At 36.9% G+C, this 23,170-nt stretch overlaps 1 protein-coding gene across 1 annotated transcript in view; it reads right to left on the bottom strand.

The window, feature by feature from the left end:
- Positions 1–3,836: 3,836 nt before the first annotated feature.
- The window catches only part of CDC5L (cell division cycle 5 like), a 41,646-nt gene continuing 22,312 nt past the window's right edge, over positions 3,837–23,170 (bottom strand). Inside the window, exons 12-16 of the mRNA XM_007193815.2 lie at positions 22,525–22,605; positions 21,151–21,393; positions 18,342–18,539; positions 5,031–5,243; positions 3,837–4,258 (exon numbers count right to left, since the gene is read on the bottom strand). Of these exons, the coding sequence (XP_007193877.1) occupies positions 4,154–4,258; positions 5,031–5,243; positions 18,342–18,539; positions 21,151–21,393; positions 22,525–22,605 (840 nt within the window). The 3' untranslated portion in view covers positions 3,837–4,153. The remainder of the gene's footprint in view (positions 4,259–5,030; positions 5,244–18,341; positions 18,540–21,150; positions 21,394–22,524; positions 22,606–23,170) is intronic.

The raw sequence follows: 23,170 nt of genomic DNA, 5'->3' as shown, positions 1-23,170 counted from the left end.
AAATATACAAAGCAAAAGCTAGACGGACAAGATGAAATTGAGAGAAATAACTATAATAGGAGACTCTAAGACAATACTATTACTCTATGGTAGTTTATTAAAAAAAAAGAAAACAAAAATTGAATTAAAGTGGTTGAATAGATACACATTGACCTCTATCCCACACAAATTGACCTCTATCCCACACAAATTGAATAAACTTTCATTTAAAACACCCATAGAACACTCTTAAAAAATGCTAGGCCCCCAAACCACAATAAAGTCTTAAAAACAGAAACCACGTAAGCCATATTTTCTTTCAAGGTAAAAATGCTACAAGTACCAAAAAATGAAAAAAAAATTTAAAAAAAAGGCCAACCACACAGGAATTCTTAAATACTCTTAGTTACTGAACCAAAAACTTAAGACACAAAAATAAACTACTAAAACAAGACACATTAACATAGCTGGGATGTGAACATATTTGAAATTAGAGATAACCAAAAACCTTCAATGTATTCAACTGTATACAAACAAAAAGTATCAGACTCAAAAAGGTACAGGGAAAAAAATCTAGAGCAAACAAAGGAAATAATAAACATAAAATGAGAAAGTAATACATTTTAAAACAAAATCACAATTGATAAATCCACAGTTTTCTTTTTTTTAAGGGAAAAAAAGATACCTTTAGCAAGTCTAATCAAGGGGGGAAAAATGGTAGAACTAAGATAAATTTCTTACAACTTAGAAGTAGCAAGCTTAATAGAAAAGAGACTTTTTTATTCTCTATTAAAATTATACAATGTTAAATTTCAACAAAATGAGAAGTTTTCTGGAAAAGTATAAATTTAGTAAATAATAAACACAAAAGGAGATATACATTTTAAAACAAAAAATTTTAAAGTTACTTAAACTTAAAAAAACATAACATACTAATAGCACAAAAGAGACTGGCAGTTATCAAAAATTTATTTCCTAAAAGGAGTCTGAACTCAAAAGTTTTATAAGCATGGTCCTTCAATTCTTCATGGAACAAATCACTCCCATGCTATAATAATAACTGCTATATTAACTGTTATATATAACTACAGAAAAATATATACAGTTATCCTATTCACTTTATAGAGCTAGCAAAACCCTTATGTCAAAACTTGGATGATAGCCCAAAAGACCAAACACACTCATGTAAAAAAGCAATTTTCCTAAATAAAATATTAGCAAATCAAATTCTATAGTAGCAATAGGGCAGTCACATTTTAGGAGAAATGGATTCCAAAGGACATCCCATATTTCAAAACTAATTTTCCCAGGAAAATAAATGTAAAGATAGAGGATGCATGGTTGGAGAGCGTTAAGTCTACAATCACTGTAGTGTATTTTTTTCTTTGAGGCTACTTTTTCTTATCTCACCATTATTTCTAATATTGATAATCTCAAAGAGAGCTCTCACTCATAGTGGTGGTTTCTTTCGGCTCTTTATCACACTTAATTTCTGCCCCAAATTTACTGAAACTTGAACGAGCTTTTGAACACTAGTTTGTATACCACCACTGAATGAACGCCCGTAAGAGAATACAATAAAGGTGAATGTTAAAACAGCCACCCCAGTTGCTCTCAGAGGGTGTTGGTAAAGAACCCCGAGGCACTACAGGACACTGACAAAGGATGGCACGTCTGTTTATCAGTTAAAGCTGCACTTTCTAAAAGGCAAAATCATGAGCAGTTTACAATTGCAGACAGACTGCCAGTTTCAAAACGATGAAATTCTTGGTCATTTTTTAGGATATGGGTATGTGCATTACTTCAAATTTCAAAAACAAAGTGACTCTTTATTAATATTATTTGATCGGCTATTTTTAAACTTTATAACTCAAGTCTACATACAAAAGCAAGTAAACTGTACATCTTTAAAAAAAAATTTTTTAAACTAACTGACCTGATTCCAGGAGTTCAAAGATGGTTTGATGTTGGAAAATCTATTAAAGCATCATCAACTAATCAAATGAAAAAAAAAGAAAAAACCAAAAAAAAAAAACGATCATCTCAATGGATACCCAAAAAGTGTATTTGACAAAGTTCCAGAGCCACTTCTAATTCAAATTCTTTAAAATCTAAAAATAGAGGGTATTTCCTTTCTAGATAAAGAAAAGAATACCTGATTCAAAACAGCCAACCTATAGGTAAAACACTATTGACACACCCATTAAAATGAGAAATAAAACAAGAATGTCCACTATCACCATCGTCATTATTTAACATTTCAGCCAACAAAACATGCAATAAAAATTAAATAAAACTATTAGAAGAAACATTATCATTAACCATAGATTAAAGTATTTCCTAAAAATACATGTGAAATTACTGAAAAAAGTACTAGAATTAAGTGACTAGATAACCTGGAAAACATAAATTTATTTATAAAGACTACAGATGAGACTACAGAATTATTACTGCTCAAATTCTTCCAACCTGTCTCCATCAGGACTGGCTTTATCCTAGTTTGAGTCGCTATTGTTGTTTGCCTGGATTACTGCATCAGGCTCCTACATTAACTGGCTTCCCTACCTTCAGCCTGGTGAGACATAACAGTATAGCCACAGGGTAAATCTGATAGTGTCATTCCTTTGCTAAAATCTTCTCACAGCTTCCCATCATAGTTAGAATAAGACCCAAATTCCTTACGACAGCTTCCTATATGGCCCTATCCAACCAGGACTCATACAAATGCCATTGCTGACGCTCTAATCACACTGTCTTCCTTTCTGCTCCTCAAATACACCGAAGCGGCTTTGTACTAGTTCTTCACTCTGTCGGCACTGCTCTTCCCTGAACCTCACAAGGATGGCTCCTTCTAAGATGCCAACTACATCTCCTCAGAGAGCTCTTTGATCATCCAACCTACAGCAGCCACCCAGGTACTATCTCTCATCACCCTATTTTAATTCCCTCCACTAAATCTAGAGTTCACGATCTGATACTTTTCCCTGTATGTTTGGTATTCCTCCCACTAATGTCACCTACATGGGAGCAAGAACTTTGTCTTAATAACTGTTCATCTCCAAAACTTAAATAAGCGCCTGGTGCATAAGAAGAGTCGCTCTTCTTCCCTGAATTTTCATTGTCTATCATTCTCAATAGACTGTAAACTCCACAAAACAGGAACCCTGCCTATTTTAGTCACTGTTCTATCTCCAGGACTCAGACACTGGCTATACAGTCAATAAACATCTGACGAATGAATGAGTCCCTCCATACCCTCCCTTTAATTCCTAGCAGTCTAAGATTAAGCAAACTTTCTGGTGAGTCCAACATATTACTGGCTTACACTGAACTGTAGCCAACTAACGATTCCATATGAATTGTTATAAAGTTAGATCTTCCCACCTCTATGCATTCCCCAAATTCTACACTTGTGTGACTGACTTGTTTAGATAAACAAGGAGCTTTAATAAAGTTTGATAGTACTGTTGAAATTAATCTTTAAAATGCCTTCGTCAAAAAAATGTTTACAAGAAAATAACAGGTCAAGAAAAGTTAAATCTTTTGAGTCCTAATCCATGAACTGTGTAAGTAGCTGGGCAGAGAAGAGACCTTCCTAAAGTTAAACTGAAAAAAACACTGAGGTATTAAAAAGTTAATCTATCTTGTCAACGTATAGAGAAATGACCATCCTATGCAAAAACAGTCAAAACTAACAAAGCCACAGAAGGATTGCCTCTTAAGGATTTAAATTAAGATACTGGATCGCCATTTTGATCACCCGAGAGTTACTCATTAAATATGACACAGAGTACATATTTGCTGGTTTGTGGGCACTCTAAGTATCTAATTACTTCAAACAAAAGGCTACATTCTCAATTTTTTATATTTTGTTTTTATTCGAGAGTTTACTCCAGGCAGTTTAAAATCAGGCTTTTAAAATTAAAGGCCAAAACTAAAAAAAATCTGCAAATATGACACTTCTAAAAGAATGATCGTCTTAATAATTTAAACCCTAAAATGTCCTGTGGAGTTACAAAGTCTTTATACATAAATGTGTAAGATCGATATCATTTAAAATAAACAACTGAAAAACCACAGATGGTGGGCAAATTTGTCAATGAAGATAAACATCAGTATCAGCCTTCCAGGGTATGAACACCAGCAATTAATTCATCTTGTGAGAGAATATGCTTCAGAATTTGGCCTTTAAAGTCTCTTTCTCCAGCAGCAAATCAGCGTATCTATGCTGAAGTTCCTTTTCTCTTTCCTGTTGTCGTTGAACATCTTCTTTTAGACACTTGAAGAAACAAAACCATTAAATAATTTTTTCATATGTAAGCACACTGAAAATTAAAAATATCTTATGGTACTTTATCATCTTACAAACGGCTGAGTTAAGTCAACACTTTCAAGAGGTAAGTATTCCCCAAAGAGAAACAAAAATAGTAACTACTTCTGCTATAAAACCAGTCCTGTGGCCATTCTTTGATATGGTCATACAACTACCATCTTGTTATAAAACCTCTGCTGCTATCTCAAATAAACAGGCCATTATTGTCCTATCGATACCCACAAATGCACTTAAATAAGCCCTGGCTGCCCTTTATCTGGGCAGGGGCTATCATGCACACTTGGCAAATAAAGTTAAACCAAATCTGGCCAAAGGAACTTGATGCTCTGGGATGACTAGCTACTGATATATTCCCAGCATCCTAAATTACAAAACAAAAAGACACTGGTTTAATGTACCTCAGAGAGCTATATGAATGGGACGCAATTAAGTTTCAGGGGAAAAAATCACAAGGGTTACTTATTCCATTTCACAGTGCATCTATATACAAAACAAAAAATTAGTACAGGAAAAGCCTGTGTATCCAAAACTGGCCTGGTCTATCCACCTACACACACGCAATTCTAGACTAGAAAGTCAAAAACTTTAGGCTCTCACTGAAAAAAAGCCAGTCAATGTCAACTGCAAAAGATAGCCTGAACAGGAAAGGAAAAGAAGAAAGCCCTGATTATTCTTTGGAGCTCTCTTTCTAAGCAATGCTGCAAGCCAATAACGTTACCTCTAGCCTCCGGGGAATAGCAGAATCTTCATGTTTCTTGAGTTCTTCAAAAGTGCGTAACTCCAAGTAAGCCTGCTCAATTTGGTCCCATAAGTCATTCAACTGTTTCATGAGCCCCATTGCACGAGACTGGTAACCCCCAAGCAAAATTTTCATCTTCTTTTCCATCTTTGCAGCTCTCTTGGCTTCTGTCGTCATGTGACCCCTGTTTATCTGGGGGTCGGGGAAGATCACATCAGCACACATGAGAAAAGCAGGCTAAATAACAGGACTAAAAAGGCACAACTGGTCATCTACTACCTCAAAGCAAAAGTACATTAGATGCAATCTCTATCAAATTACCCATGATATTTTTCACAGAACTAGAACAAATAATCCTAAAATTTATATGGAACCATAAAAGACCCAAAATTGCCAAAGCAACCCTCAGGAAAAAGAACAAAGCAGGAGGCATAACCCTCTCAGATTTCGGACAATACTACAAAGCTACAGTAATCAAAACAGCATGGGGGCTTCCCTGGTGGCGTAGTGGTTAAGAATCCACCTGCCAATGCAGGGGACATGGGTTCAAGCCCTGATCTGGGAAGATTCCCACATGCCACAGAGCAACTAAGCCTGTGCACCACAACTACTGAGCCTGCACTCTAGAGCCCACAAGCCACAGCTACTGAAGCCCACATGCCTAGAGCCCGTGCTCCGCAACAAGAGAAACCACCACAAGGAGAAGCCCGCACACCACAACAAAGAGTAGCCTCCACTCGCAGCAACTAGAGAAAAGCCTGCGTGCAGCAACAAAGACCCAATGCAGCCAAAAATAAATAAATAAATAAATAAATAAATAACAGCATGGTATTGGCACAAAAAACACACATATGGATCAATGGAACAGAACAGAGAGCCCAGAAATAAACCCACACACTCACAGTCAATTACTCTTTGACAAAGGAGGCAAGAACATACAATGGGGAAAAGATAGTCTCTTCAGCAAGTGGTGTTGGGAAAGTTGGACAGCCGCATGTAAATGAATTAAGTTAGAACACACCCTCACACCATAATAAACTCAAAATGGCTTAAAGACTTAAATATAAGACATGACACCATAAAACTCATAGAAGAGAACATAGGCAAAACATTCTCTGACATAAATTATACCAATGTTTTCTTAGGTCAGTCCCCCAAGGCAATAGAAACAAAAGCAAAAATAAACAAATGGGACCAAATCAAACTTATAAGCTTTTGCTCAGCAAAGGAAACCATAAACAAAACGAAAAGACAACCTACTTGCAAATGATGCGACTGACAAGGGCTTAATTTCCAAAATATACAAACAGCTCATATAACTCAATAACAAAAAAACAAACAACCCAATCAAAACATGGGCAGAAGACCTAAATAGACATTTCTCCAAAGAAGACATAGAGATGGCCAATAGGCACATGAAAAGATGCTCATCATCACTAATTATCAGAGAAATGCAAAGCAAAACTCTACCTCACACCGGTCAAAATGGCCATCATTAAAAAGTCTACAAATAACAAATGCTGAAGAGGGTGTAGAGAAAAGAGAACCCTCCTACACTGCTGGCGGGAATATAAACTGGTGCAGACACTATGGAAAACAGTATGGAGATTCTTCAAAAATCTAAAAATAGTTTCCATATGATCCAGCAATCCCACTCATGGGCATATATCTGGACAAAACTATAATTCAAAAAGATGCATGCAGCCCTATGTTCACAGCAGCACAATCCACAATAGCTAAGACATGCAAACGACCTAAATGTCCACTGACAGATGAATGGATTAAGAAGATGTGGTACATATATACAATGGAATACTACTCAGCCATAAAAAAGAGTGAAATAATGCCATCTGCAGCAACATGGATGGACCTAGAGATTATCATATTAAGTGAAGTAAGTCAGAAAGAGAAAGACAGATACCATATGAGATCACGTACATATATGTGGAATCTAAAATATGACACAAGTGAACTTACCTACAAAACAGACACACAGACATAGAGAACAGACTTGTGGTTGCCAAGGGTGGGCAGCGGGGGAGGGAGGGATGGACTGCAAGTTTGGGATTAGCAGATGCAAACTATTATATATAGAATGGATAAACAACAATGTCCTACTGTATATCACAAGGAACTATATTCAGTATCCTATAATAAATCATAATGGGAAAGAAAAAAAAATACATTAGAGTTTCTTATACTTCAACTACCTTGATACAAAATTAGTCTTAAGGGCTTCCCTGGTGGTACAGTGGTTAAGAGTCTGCCTGCCAATGCAGGGGACACGGGTTCGAGCGCTGGTTGGGGAAGATCCCACATGTCACGGAGCAACTAAGCCCGTGCGCCACAACTACTGAGCCTGAGCTCTAGAGCCCGGGAGCCACAACTACTGAAGCCCATGTGCCACAACTACTGAAGCCCATGTGCCACAACTACTGAAGCCCGTGTGCCTAGAGCTCCACAACAAGAGAAGCCACCACAATGAGAAGCCCGCGCACCGCAAGGAAGAGTAGCCCCCGCTCACTGCAACTACAGAAAGCCCACGCGCAGCAACAAAGACCCAACACAGCCAAAAATAAATAAATAAATTTTAAAAAAACAAAACAAAACAAAATTAGGCTTAAGAAGGGCTTCTCCTGCACTTGAACAGTTTTACAGGTTAGTCCCAAATAAATTATTCATAATAACGTCACCCATGATTCAATCTCAAAGAAGGCTTGAATTTCACAGTATGGGGAAAACTAACCTTTACCTCCAAAAATAATGTTTGCCATCATTAATCTGCAACAACTTTGACTGACAGCAATGCATCTTCACCATCTATATCTCAAAAATGCACTTCTATATATTATACATCGAGCACATTTTTAATAACTGAATAATATCCAATCAATCTACCAAAGCTGTGATCAAAACATAACCCCTTCAAAGTACAAAATTACTAGATTATTTTTATAAGGTTATAATCCTAAATTTGGCATAAAACCAAATAAATGAAAGAGAATATCACATTTGGTAACAAAAAAAAAGTTGTAATTTTTGAGGAGCAAAAAGACACCATAAAATTAAGAGAAATGACAGTTTTCCTATTAAATATGTATACTGAGCACAAGTGGGCTGCCTCCTCAGATGAGTCTAAAATTAGGTGAAAAGAATTTAAAATGTATAAACTCACAAGAGAACTGGAGAGGGACAGTTAGCAGAAGGTTTCAACAAAACTCTAGAGCTGATGCAGAAGGGCAGAGAAAGCCCCAGCTTAGAGGGTCCAAGGAGAGACGGCTGAGAAGGGAGGAGATGTGGGATGCAGAATCCCATTAGCATAACGCCTTCTCTAGGTGTACATTCTACATCCCACAATGTTATCACTTCATCATGACCTGCAAATGCTTGTTTCCAACATACAACACTTAAAATTGTGAGGTCAAAGCCTTAGGGATAATTATTAAATCTGTGTTAATTTCTTTGTGTCTATCTGTTCCTCCCCCACCCCCCTCCAAACTGATTCCATCAAGTGACTTCTATAAGCAATCAAAACTAAGTAGTTTCAGGATAATATATACCCAAATGATACTCTGTAATTCATAATAATGTGACTGAGAGCACCCTGTAACAAGGGAGACAGTGTGACAATTTTTTTCCTGAAATACTCAATGTGGCGGTGGGGGGGAGATAAGCACAAATGGTCCCATGGGAAAATATTGTCAAATACAAAATATTGATAAGAAAGCTGTTCACAGGATGTTTTTTTAAATATTTAGGAACAACATAATCACCAAAAGACATATATAGCTTTCCAAGATAACAACTTTGAAACATGCACTTCAATGCATTACGTCTGATTTAAAAACAAACATGTCAATCTCAATGCCTTTTTTTTTTTTAGAATAGGTAAGAACACCAAGAAACACAGTGTTCCCCAAAATATAAAGTACACTTCTACTAGAAAAGTAGTACTTCATACCTATCCATCTCCAGCTTACTTTACTGAAGTCAAAGTCAAATAAGTCTAGGGCAGAGGGGATGGCAGGGAAGGGACACGTTGCATGTGCGCCTTAAGAACATGAGATGGATCTAAAATTAATTTACATAAAGCTCTTTTAAAACAATTCCTATCTTCAGCATTTTATAAAAGTTAATAAGCTTTTATTCCTCTGCAAAGCACTTGAAGACTAAATCCATGAATAAATAATGTCCTTTATAAAAGAGCCATTTTCCTCTAACAGATAACAAATCAAAGTGAGTTCCACAGCAATGATCTGTCTTCTAAGAGTCAGGAAATACTGGGCCAAGTCAGCAGCACAGTGGAGTGGAGAAGTGAGTCACTCTTTCTACACAGCACGGCCACCCAGCTGTTTTGAGTTGATGTAGGTTATTTAACCTCTGCATTTCCTTTTCTCCATCAGTAAAATGGCAGTCATTGCTAAAAGTTACTATGAACCCTAAGATAATGTACAGAAAAGCCCTTAGCCACCCAGTAAGTGACATAAAGTTAAGCAGTCAACAAATGTTAGCTCTGATTACAATTATTATAGGTACTACGAGTTTAACCATTTTGCTCTCCTCTCTAACGGACCAAGAGATTATGGATGACACTTTAAAACCCTCCTTTAAATTCCGACTTTAATTTTAAAAATGATGGAGATCCCCTTCCTGGGACTAAAGCAAGGAAAAACAGCTGTTCCTTCTTGTAAGTGAGCAGTTTGCCTCTTGAGGACCACCACACCAAGTAACCGGTACTGGAGCACATTTTTTTAAGCCAATGCTGTTCAACCCCAGCTAACCTTTAGAATTAATCGTACAGCTTTTGAAGTCTACCAGTGCTGTAAACCCAGAGACCCTTATTTCAATGGTCTCAGACGACTGTATTTTTAAAGCCCCCAGATGATTCTAATAGGCAATAAGGATGGAGAATCCTGTTTCAGCCACTGTCATTACAGAAGCTAGGTGTCAGCTGTTTTCTTTTAACTAGACCTACCAAAAAGTCCTCATTCCCAATAAAAAGTGAACTAAATCCATAAGTTAGTTGCATCAAGTTCCTTATACTATAATTCAGCATGTTCCAAGAATACCAACATTAGATATTCTAATCACATGTGGATTCGAATACACGTTCCAAAAACCTTAACAGCACAGAATTTCAAATTAATACATACTTTTTTAAATTAGTCATACAAATTATCATTTTTATTGGTTAAGATAATTCAGTTAGCGATACACTGCACTCCATGGAAATCCAATTTCCAATTTGGTATAACAGCATAATACGCTCAGAAAGTGTTTAATTAGGCATCAAGGCACATTTAGTATGACTGGTACCTTGTATCTGGGAGTTACCTCACCTCACACAGTTGAGTCATTTATTATTCCCAAAACACCAAAGATTTAAAAACTGCAAAGTTGCTAATGCCAACAATTTTATTAATGCCAACAATTTTATTTAATTTAGCTCAAGCTTTATTAGCATCTTCTGGCTCAAATATTGTGCTAAGATTCCAAGCAAATATGGTAATAAATTATACCAAAAAATTAAAGTACAGAAAAAAATCAAATAGCTATATAAGTTAGTATAAAAATATAAAGAAGAAATGGAATCCAGCTTTTAATATTCAATTTTAGCTTACTTATCTTACATCTGCCATCTGATCGTTAAAACGTAAAGGAAGATATCTGCACACAGTACTTTGTAAAATGCTCAACCTATGACTGCTCGATACATTTTAGGAGGAAAATAAACTAACCTATAACGTCTGGCCTTTTCCTAGCCAATAAATCTCAAGCATGAAACGCACATGCATGTATGGAACAGAACTACCTTAAATCAGCCCCAACTCCCCCGCCCCACATTCATACACAGAAACAACATTAAAGTCCAACAGAGTATAAAAACTTATTGTTTAAAATATGCAGAATTGAGAAGAACCAGACTCAGGTTTAATCAGATTAATATTTCTAAGCCCTTTTAAAAACTACAATTAAGCATCAGCAACTGCCCTGCAGGACAACTTATTTTGAACAAAACAGTATTGGCTTAAGGAGCTTGCACTGCCTCTTACAGCCGATTTACCAAAAGTTCTTCCAAAAAATGATTTTCAAACCACTGCATTTATAGCTGATTTACCAAAAGTTGTCAAAATCATTTTTTTCAAATCCTTAACTGCACTTAGAGATATACTTTATAATCTTTTTTTTATTAATTTATTTATTTTTAATTTTTGGCTGTGTTGGGTCTTCATTTCTGTGTGAGGGCTTTCTCTAGTTGGGGCAAGTGGGGGCCACTCTTCATCGCGGTGCACGGGCCTCTCACTATCGCGGCCTCTCTTGTTGCGGAGCACAGGCTCCAGACGCGCAGGCTCAGTAGTTGTGGCTCACGGGCCCAGCCGCTCCGCGGCATGTGGGATCCTCCCAGACCAGGGCTCGAACCCGCGTCCCCTGCATTGGCAGGCAGACTCCCAACCACTGCGCCACCAGGGAAGCCCAGAGATATACTTTAAAGTCTTCTTAAAACATCTAACAAAGTTAGTAATGGAATTAGGATTAAATACTTTGTTCACATGTCACCAGACAAGCCTCCCAAATATGATTATAATGGAAGTTTGTGCTTAAATATGTATCAGCACAAAATTTCTAATAATCTTAAATGAAGTTCACTATAACTATTAGGATTTTAAAGCAGGGCAACACTTGATATAATTAAAGCTGACTACATCCAAAATAAAAGCATAAAGTTCAAGAGGAGATGAATGAGAATATATCTAATACAAATGTGTAGGGGGACCAAACTGACGAATTTCATGCATCATAATTCTGTTTTACGATATGATGTCTGGAATTTGTTTCAAACAGTGGGAGAGGGAGAATAACATGAAATAAGAGTGGCTGTCATAGCTGGGTGATAACACGTGAGGACTCATTACACTAGTCGACTTTGGCTTGTATTTGAAAATTCCCATAATAAAAGGTTTTTTAAAATTCAAATTCAGGGCTTCCCTGGTGGCGCAGTGGTTGAGAATCTGCCTGCCAATGCAGGGGACACGGGTTTGAGCCCTGGTCTGGGAAGATCCCACATGCCACGGAGCAACTGGGCCCGTGAGCCACAATCACTGAGCCTGCGCGTCTGGAGCTTGTGCTCCACAACAAGAGAGGCTGCGACAGTGAGAGGCCCGCGCACCGCGATGAAGAGTGGCCCCCGCTTGCCGCAACTGGAGAAAGCCCTCGCACAGAAACGAAGACCCAACACAGCCATAAATAAATAAAGTAATTAATTAATTAAAAAAAAAATTCAAATTCAATATCTACTCTAAAGGATAACTATTTTGTTAAGACCATACACCACAAACCATGAAACATCAGTACAATGAAACATAATGGAGACATTAAAATTTATAAGTATGTCAACTACTTCAACATACCAAAATGTACATATGAAATGTTAAAATCCACAATTATGTAAAATTCATTTATATTAAACAAAATCTGAGCCTTTAAGTGTTACTCAAACCTCTCTCCTAAAATTGACCCATGTCTCATATTTCAGACATTCATCAAAATTCAGAGAAAAACTTACCCAGCCTGTTATTCAAGGTGAATAACTTGATAAATATCAATTTAATCTAATTTAGCTAACACTAAGAATGATATGAACCTAAGAAACATGGGAGAGAACTCCTACTCACTAAAACTTGCCAACTGCCAGGCACACAGTATCTCATTTAATCTTACATTATCTCAAACTCTCATTTCCATGAGACTAAAAAACTATTACACACCCAAATTTTACAGGTAAGAAAATTTGAGACCCAGAGAGGTTAAGTAACTTGCTCTAGGCCACAGAGTCACTAAGAGATGAAGCTATGCAGTTGTGTCCCACTTGAAAGTCCAACACATTAGGCTACACCACAGCTAATAAACCAGATGTCCTCCCTGCCTCAGCCCCTGAAATGCAAACATGCCTGAAGAAAGTCAAGCTGTGGGGCTAAATGGCTTAATGTCACCAGACAGTTCACTGAAAAACAAATTATTCTAGACACACATAAACAAGATCCCAATTAATGAATTTGCCCATCATTCCTTCCCTGATTTAGACATTAACCTGTACATAGGCCACTTATAAGAATTTTGTTTGACACTGGAGAAAAGCATTTCCCCCGCTTATATTTTTTAATTCCTAATTCTTTTATTCTTAACAAGCTATAAAACTACAGGAAAACAAACATCTCAGAAATTTTTATGGGCAAAAAAGGTTATTTGACAACTTTTTAAGAAGTTGGGCAGAATGTAACTAGAATAATTATTTACAGATTTCACCAAAGCTAATCCTTTGCAACAGACTTAAAAAAGAGAGCAAGTGATGTTTTTTTTTTTGAATGATACTTACAATATTATACTATTAAATGATCCCAATTTAGTTTTGAAGGCCTTCCTCCTTTCACCCACACATAGATATGTGTAAGATGCTCATATATTCATCTTTTTCTATCATATTTAATCTTATACATACACACACCGCAAGATGTTTAAGGTGATTACATTTGAATGGTAGGCTTTTCTCTTTATTTTTTTTTTATTTAAAATTTTCTACAAAGTACAGGTATTATTTTTAGAAAGAAAAAAAAAAGCCTACAAATGTTATTTTTTAAACGCATAGAAGAGAAACTGTCTAAAAAAGACTGGCCAGAGACCAATGGAAAACTGATGGTCCCCAGGAGATGAATCAGTGGAACCATAAGTGTTTCCTCGGGTCATTACAAAAGGGGGCTGTATGGGACTTATAAAAGTGTAATTGTTACTTTCAAACTCACTAAGTTTGTTAAGGTTACTAAGCTTAAGTAATTCCAAAGTAAACACATAATCCTTGGGTCTCCAATACTGTCTTCAGTTAAAGTCTGTTACACTGAGGTTCAGAAACATTAAGAGCATCCCTTACCGAAATTCTTGCTTGGGGACCCAGAATATAACCTTATACCACTAGAAAAACAGGTTTCAGGATACCTAAAATAAATATAGTTAATGGCAGCTCCACTTCCTAGTCCATCATTCCACAATATGATCCTATAGCAGTAAAGATGTGGTTCAGCCACCGAAATGTTTGCAAACAAGAGATCATGACTCTCCTTTAATCTCTATACTGTTCACTAGCATTAAGTTTTAGCAGTGAACCATCTCTATATTGATGAGATGCAGGTCCAATTTAGTGATTACTGTCAGCATCTATCAGTTAGCAACCATCAGATTGCATCCCTGCAAAGCAAGCTAAGCAATAAGGCAAAACCTTACTAAACACATGTCCAAGAACAGTAATGTACCAATAAAGCAATGCCGAGAGCATTTTACATTTGCGTAAGTTAGGAAATGAAACTCGTAAACTGCACGAAACAAATTCAACTCAACGTTGAGGCATAACAAAAGCAACACAGTTTTATCATAGGAGATCTCTGGTCCAGCTCCCAGAGTTCTTGCTAGAAACAACCAAGAAATCTGTTAATGCCTTTAAGGGTCATGGCAGAGAGCAGAACTTAAGAATGAGAGCATTCCAGAGTACTGGGGACTTGTCTCCTGCCACCGCATGCCACCCCACACACACCCACAAGGGAACATAAGCGCAAACCTGCTGAGATACAACATATAATCCCTCCACCCCGAACTGCCCACCAACTTAATCCCTACCCTAAGTTTTCACTCTTTAAAGTATTAAGGGAATTTTTTTCCTGTGTAAAAATATCTAACTTTATAATGAAAGTCACTGAGAAAATGAGATCCATTGTGCAGCCAATTTTGCTGAAATATAACCATTCAGTAAAGTCAGGGGTCCCCAAAAGAGTTCTACAAATACACTGAGAAGGATTTTAAATGTGTTATCTGTGTTCTTTAAGTTACTTTATTTCCAAGAAGTCAATGTTACATAGTATTTTTTGACTAAATTGACTGTGCCAGTAAAATACAGGGAGAAGTATTACCCCTGGACCTAGTTTCCACCTCTAAGGAAAGCCTTTCCATTTTTACAGCTAACATCACAAAATCTGCTTTTCAGCCAAACTTCCTCAACACAGCAGTTTAGATACTATTTCAAATACTATTAAATTTAATGGCAGGCCTAAATTCAGACTTCTCATTTCACTTTTGCACCTACTGGAAATTATTTCACTCAAAATAATTATGTCTTCAGACGATTTCCTATTTCCACTTAAAGTGGAAACAAATTAGAACACTTCAAATTCTATTTGCACTTCCCAAATACAGTAATGACTCATTTATCTGGCATCAGAAAAATGAGGTTCTTCTCCATTTATCTGGAAAACCCTTAACGTGAAGTCCACAAGAAAAAAGAGCTCATCTGCCTCGTTCCCTGCTATATCCCCAGGGCCTAGTACAGGGGCTGGCACAGAGTAGATGCTCAGTAACATTCACTAAATGTGTGATTAAATAAAGTACTAAAGCTTTTTACTTTTAACCACTTGATGAAAATTTTTCTAGTTATAGCCATCCCTCTTTTTCTGCTTTTTAAAAACATAACACTGAACAGAAGTTAAGCTTTTCTTATTAACTGCGGTATCACTATAAAGAGCAATCACTCTACCCCCCTACCATATACCCATAATACCCTAAAAGCTATTCAAATAACAGGGCTTTTTGCTGCCATATTTAAATGGCCTCAACATGCTATGTTTTTATAACTTTTCCTTTTCTGATATTAGGTGTCATTTCTGTTTGCAGCTGCTGCCTTATTTTACACACAAATGTCTGGTAAGGTCCTGAAATTAATTCTACCTCCTAAGCAGAATAAAATACATGGACTTGGTTACAATTCAGAAGTCTTTCCCACTTACTTCTGACCTGCAACTACACTGATTCTATTTATTTAACAGATTCCTTGTACCACCCACAACATTCTACATAAAATCTGAGATGGTTCTACTAGTTTTAAATGAGTATCTTAAGGATTTTCGGTTAAGTTCTAAGTTTCAAATATTAATCAGGAGTAATGGCTCAAAGACTAGCTCCAATATAAACCTCGGGGCATATTTTTTTAATCCATTTAGGAGACACCAACCACGACAAAGCTGGATTTCATCTTGCTTGATACGCTGTGATAGGGCCATAATTTAGATTCACTGTTCCAGAGTTCATGGCAGCAAAATTCAAACACACTGGCAGCCATGGTGTACTGTGCTTGCACAGCAAGGCATATCTCCCTGAACCTAAGAGTGGAAGGATAATTTAAGTACAGCCTTTAGTTTATATAATACAACTGGAGTTCCTTCCCCACAACAAACTTTGAATAATGTTTATAATTTAGCAATCAACTGAAATGATGAAAGAATTACAATTGAAATAAAATATTTATGTATTTCAAACCAGGGGAATTGTGTCTTCAAAAACTAAAATAAGCTAAGACAAACCTAGTTCTGAATTAGGGAATGAATACAAATAAAATGGGGGACTTGTTTATTTGGGTTTTTGAGTCTCTTTTCTTCTTTTTAAAGATTTAATAACTTTCGTTTGAAATAAGCATAGTTTACTAAATTAAAGGATTTGATTACGTGTTCTTTAAAAGTAACTAGTTGGGTAAACATTAAAGCAAGTTATCCAGGAGTCAAGAAAAGAAAAATTCCTTCAGACTGTTTAATGAATATTCTTCCAAAATCACCAATCCTTCAGCAAAAATAGTTCAACGGAAGATTTCAGTTCCTGGTACTGAACTGAACAAAGAGAACCACATGTTTTTAATGGTTGCTTATAAACGACCCAAATAAATCTCCAAAAGAACAGCAGTGGTTCTCTCTGTATTTTTCCCTTCAAAACTCACAAGACCAATTCAACACAGAAATAAAAATTACTGTACTTTACGGCACCACTCACTTTGTGACACATTTATCTGCTGTCATGAAAGTTAGTGCCTCAACAAAGTAAATGAGATTTAGGGAAAAACTTTTTTTTATATTTTAAGCAGCACAAAATGTCCTTACCACTTGAGGAAGAAAGAGTTTACCCACCTCAAATGAGATTTTCAAACTAAGTGAGAGACCTAAGTATTTATGTATAAGTGTTACAGGAAGCTTTCCAAATAGCTTTCCAATCAATTATGATGCTGACCTTAGATCAGAATTACACTGCTAACTACCACTTTTAAGAAATGAAGCCTACATAACAGGAAATATAACTTAAATTTAACCACTGATGTTCTTTTTACTTTCCCTGACTTTGTGAATTAAAACACAGAGCAACAGCACACCCTGCTGGAAGTTAGTAACACAGCTAGAGTAACCAGCAGCACTGGATTGCTAAAATTTCACCCCAGATGAGAATTACTTCAGAAAGTCTGATTTCCCACTAAATGATAAAAGATGTGCACAGGCATTACCATTAGGGTCTATACATGTGACCTTACAGGTAAAATCAAAAATGTTAATTTTAATAGGATATCGCTTTTTCCAGTTCATTTCCCTAGCCCCACGCAGCCCCAAACACCCCTAAGTGATTTTACTGTTTTTTTATTTTAACCCCAAATAAAAATATTTCCAAATCTACTTTCTGCAGAGAAATTGGTAATCACATAAGCGGAATTTGAGGCCACTTTGACTGCCTGAAGCACCCCTTTCTCCTTCCCATCCCAAGATATCCTGGCCTCAGAAACATCCCTGAAGACCACCATTAAGAATTCACAAGGCAGCCTAGCGGTCTGTGAACCACAATTTACATACCATTGGCAAAATGCATACACAGATTCTGGAATTCAAAACATGCAGACTATATTAAGAAACCACATGCCATGAAACTCCCATCTAGTACGTTTCAACATTTTCATAGACATGAAAAATCACGGAAGCCATTGTCTGGATAATCCAGCTCAGTGCTCTCTCTGTAACAAACTGACAGGAATCCGAGGATGAGCAGAAAGGTACCAAAGTTCTGTAAGTGTACCCTCTGGCTACAGAAAGAAAGCTCCCTGGTACACTGAGATCCCCCCTAGAGAAAACTGCATTGCTCTTCTAGCACTGCTCTACACTCTTCTGAGTGACCAGTGCTCACTTCTTGGCTCTTTGCCCCCACATCTAAAAGGTTCTGATTGACCTGTGGTCAACTTGGAGGGCACTCTTCATCACGAAGGCCAGCAGTTCTGAAAAACCAATGAAGAAGGCCAAGGAAGATCAAACACTTCAGTGTAGTTTTTCCTCAAGAAATTCGAAAACAATTACCTTAGATCTATTTTTCTGAAGTTGTCTCCAGTGGTATTATCTGGTTCATTATTTCAATCAAAGTACATTTAAATTAGAATTTTAAAAGGATACCAACCTCAAGCCTCTTTTCCAGTGACTCAATTCTGTCCTTTTTGCTAGCTAGGTTGGCCCGTGTGTAGCGACTCTGCCCAGGAAGATATAAAACTTGACTGTAGCATTCTTCCCACACCTGGTTATAAGCTTCACTTGAGAGTTCTCCGTGGCTCATACCTTGTTTTACCACTTCCATCTCCTGTACCAGAACATCCTGGGCCTGTTCACAATAATAGTAACAATAAGCTTGAGTACTAGAGATACTTGCCATCAACAAAAAGCTTTAAAAGACTAGTTTTTACTCCTCTGGGCAAAGACAATGAGCTCTGGTTAACTGTTTTTTTTGGAAGGGGGTTATAATACCTAAGCAAAATGAATTAAGAAGCCTAGAAGTCAATGCAGGTTGATCTGAAAAGCCAAGCATCCATTATCATCCCTGATAATGTAAATGTCCTTTGCCTTCACTCATTATAATAGCAGCTACCATTTCTCAGATACCTACTATGTGCCAGGAACTGAATTGAGAAGTTTCACCTACTTTATCTCCAAACAGCACACCACCCTTACAAAGCAGTCAACGTTAACCTCACTTTAAAGTTGATGAAACTAAGGCTTAGCGAGGTTAAACCACTTGTTCAAAAATACAACACTAGTAAGCGGACAAGGCAAGGTCACACCCAAGCCAATGCTTGGGCACCAACACGTGCGGGTGCTCCTCCCTCTCTACCATCCCCCGCTACACTCTGGACTTCCCAGTATGGTGAAGGGGAAGTAGGCGTTTTTTTGACACCTGCCTTTTTTCTCATCTGAAAGAATGTCCCTGCCATTGCCAGAGAATAAGACTGGAGGCATAAATCAAATAATGATGGGTCATAGACCAGCTTCTGTTCACTAGAAAAGATACGGTTTAAGACGACAGAATGAGGATGGAGTTGGACAAGCCTGGGCTCCAATCACAGATTTAGCATTTAAGTAGCTATCTGAACTTGCTGAACTTCTGTGAGCCCATTTCTCATCTGTAGAGTGGAGATAATACCTAACATGTTTGTTATGAGAATTAAGTGATACAGTATACACAAAGAGCCAGCCCAACACCAGACACACAGAATCCATGAACATACCACATGAACTTTTTCCAGCCCTTTGCTTCATGGCTCATGAAAAACTGACAATTACTTTTTGTGCTTTATAGAAAGCTTTCAATCACTCCAGGAACATCAGAAAATAAACACAGGCCAAAATACATAAAGTCAAGATAAATAACCAGCATATGAAAAAATATAAACAAAAAAATGGAAAATCAAGTCTCTAGAAGATAAGGAATAGATACTTTTAAACAATACCTCTTAGGGGAAATAATGGAAACAAACCAATTTTAACACACTTAATGAAAATTAGGCACTGTATCATCAGAGAAATGGTATTTCACTCTGAAACTGTACACAGTAAAAATTTACAAATTCAGCTCTTATAATAATTAGGAGAGAGTACAGCTAAGTTCTATTTAAACCGTCCCTAAAGAATCTGCTAAGTAAATAGCTGCTTCAAATTCTTCGGAACAAAGGGGACTATAGATAGATAAATAAAATATGGGAGGATATTTAAACTACTGTGTAATCGTTTCAAATAATTCCAAAGCACTACTTACATTATTATCAAAAAATTTATTAGAATTTGTCCCTTATAGAATCTCTATTAGCAACAACGTGATATTTATTTCAGGTTTCCATATATACAATAAATTTAGGAAAATTTATTTCCTAAATTCCATCTTCCCCTCATATTTTCACTCTAAAAAGAGGAAACTGTTCAAGCATCAAGTTCATTGTCTAATTCTCACCCAGTTCGGTGACTGAATGTGCCTGCCAAAGCACAGGCACTCAACAGAGGACAGCTTCCATGGCACTTACTAAAAGGCAGCAAGTCAAAATTACTCATGAATCAGGGGCAAACAAACACAAATCTAAACCCTCCTTCCTTTCTCTATTTTCTTTTTAAAAGTCCTATAATACACATGTATCACGTATGCAATAGGAAAAAGAGAAAGTAAGAAAAAGAGAGGAGAGAGGGAAAGTGCAGGAGAGAAGCCAGACAAAGGAACCTTACTGGTTTTCTCCCAAGTTAGCCCATTCTAATGGATGGGTCCATCACTGCCCCTCAGGGCGAAAGACTAAAGAAAAAAGACTTTTAAGCTAATGACCACTCTGCTTCCAACCATGAAACTAACTCTATTATCTTATGCCACTGTACAGATTTCTAGTCAAAATGACAGCTGTTTGCTCTGTCAAAGCAGAAAGAATAAAATGCATATGGAGGAAGAGGCAGGACAGACTTTAGACAAAACATTTCTTTATTTCCTTATCCAAAAGGGTAGGGGGAAATCATGTCAGGGGAATGAATTCAGTGAATATTTCCTTTCTGTGAATAGGTGAAAGATTTAATCTGTAAATATTTTTAATATATTCTTGTTTTTCATAGTATTCTAAATAAGTGAGGTTTAAGTATTAAAGGCATTCCACCCTATTCAGAGACAGCAGAGTTAAACACAGAAAATAGCAACTGTAGCAACTATCAATCAGCCATACACCCATGAGACAACAACACCCTGCCATCAAAGCCAGTGTTTACCTGATAAAGGCCTGCCACTGAACATGGGAAGGGGTGGGGGGGGTGGTATGTCCTTTGCATAACACTTAATATGAATATTTATCTCTTAACCATATATTTCAGTTGCTTATGAACATCAATAAGGGAAAATATGTTAATGTTTGTCCGTGATACATGGTATCTAACAAATACTTAAATCTTGAGACAGAAATATTCAATGATACCTTTTTCAGCTCTTCTTTGGAAAACTTTTCATAAGTGTTATGTTCCAGATAGGAAATGTGCTCTGCATTATTGGTACCAAATCCTACAGTTTTTCCTTTTTTATTTCCAGATGGTTCATAAGGGTGATGTAGAAGGTCATAATGAAGCATTGTGATCATTTCTTTTTTGATTAGTTCTTCACTTTTCTGTAAATCTGTCAGAGGTGGTTCTACATTTAAGGGTCTTAGAATAGTTTCATTTACCTAAAATTTTAAAACAAGTACAATTATTAAACATGTCACTGCAACATACTAACGTTATTAGTTCTACTAGCATGAATTAAATACAGGCACACCTTATTTTACTGGGCTTCACTTTACTGTGATTTGCAGGTAGTGTGTTTTTTTACAAACTCAAAGTCTGTGGCAACCCTGCGTTGAGCAAGTCTACTGGCACCATTCTTCCAACAGCATTTGCTCATTTTGTGTCTGTGTCACATTTTGGTAATTCTTGCAATATTTCAAACTTTTTCATTACTATTCTATTTGTTATGGTGAGCTGTGATCTTTAATATTACTACTGGAAAAAGATTACGACTCAGGCTCAGAAACTTAGATGATAATTAGCGTTTTTTAGCTATCAAGTAGTTTTTAATTAAGTTACGTACTTTTTTTTTTAGACATACTACTACTACACACTTAAAAGACTACAGTTTAGTGTAAACATAACTTTTACATGCACAAGGAAACCAAACAATTCGTGTGACTCGCTTTATTGCGTGACATTCTCTTTACTACAGTGGCCTGGAACCAAACCTGCAATATCTCCGATGTATGCCTAAAGCAGTTTTACATTTTCAAAAGAAATTATTTTCTTTTTTTCTTCAAAATTCTTATTTGGGGACTTCCCTGGTGGCTTAGCGGTTAAGAATCCGCCTGCCAATGCAGGGGACACGGGTTTGAGCTCTGGTCCAGGAAGATCCCACAGGCCACAGAGCAACTAAGCCCATGCACCACAACTCCTGAGCCTGTGCTCTAGAGCCTGCAAGCCACAACTACTGAAGCCCGTGCACGTAGAGCCCGTGCTCCGCAACAAGAGAAGCCACCACAATGAGAAGCCGGCGCAGCACAACGAAGAATAACCCCCGCTAGCTGCAGCTAGAAAAAGCCCGCATGCAGCAGCGAAGACCCAATGCAGCCAATCAATCATCAATCAATTTATTTTTAAAATTCATATTTGTACCAGTGAAGCATTTCAAAGATTGGATCTGGGAACTGCTTTACTATATTCCAGAAAGTAGATGAAATGTCGTTTTATAGACTTTATAATATAAAAAACATCAATCACATAAAAAGAAACTTAAAACTTCCTAAGCCAGAAATTCTAATACTTACTTCTGATGGTCTTGGCAGATCTTTCTGGACAGCTTTGTGCATTCGTTTCATTTCCTTTACACGCTCTGCATCTCGTATGGCCTAAAAAATTATTTTAAAAACCATTTTTGCAGCTAAACAGTATTTGACACATTTCAGTAAAGCTGAAAACACTTTAGTCTATAAGAATGTGTATGTTCAAGAGCTAAAGCTGTAGGAATCTGTGTTAAGTGTGTAGAAAGGCAATATAAGGCCACTAAAATTAATCAGCCTATTCATTCTCCTGTTACAGTAGAAACTAAGAACTTCCAACGTCTACCAGGAGCATTCTCCAGATTTACATGGCTCCCTCCATCAGATAATCATTCTTTTCTTGTCTAAATCAAATCCTAAATGTAGAGGGGATGCTTCCAATTATCCCTCGTGCAACACAACCTTTCCCTTCCACCTCAAAAGCTACTGATTTTTAACTTAAAAAGCCAGCCAATGAATGTGTTGTTTCCTGATTCTTAAATTATGAATAATGTGGGTTAACACATTAGAACTGCAAACCAGTTCTGAGAGTAAATGTAACTCAAAATAGCTAAGAGAACTAAACACATAAAGTATTATCATCTATTCCCCACCAAAAAGCACATTCATGTGGTTTCCCTCTAAAACGATTTCC

Source organism: Balaenoptera acutorostrata, chromosome 10 (assembly GCF_949987535.1).
Source record: "Balaenoptera acutorostrata chromosome 10, mBalAcu1.1, whole genome shotgun sequence".
Taxonomy (NCBI): Eukaryota; Metazoa; Chordata; class Mammalia; order Artiodactyla; family Balaenopteridae; genus Balaenoptera; species Balaenoptera acutorostrata.
The sequence above is the reverse complement of the archived record's forward strand: the minus strand, read 5'-3'. Positions and strand labels throughout refer to the sequence as shown.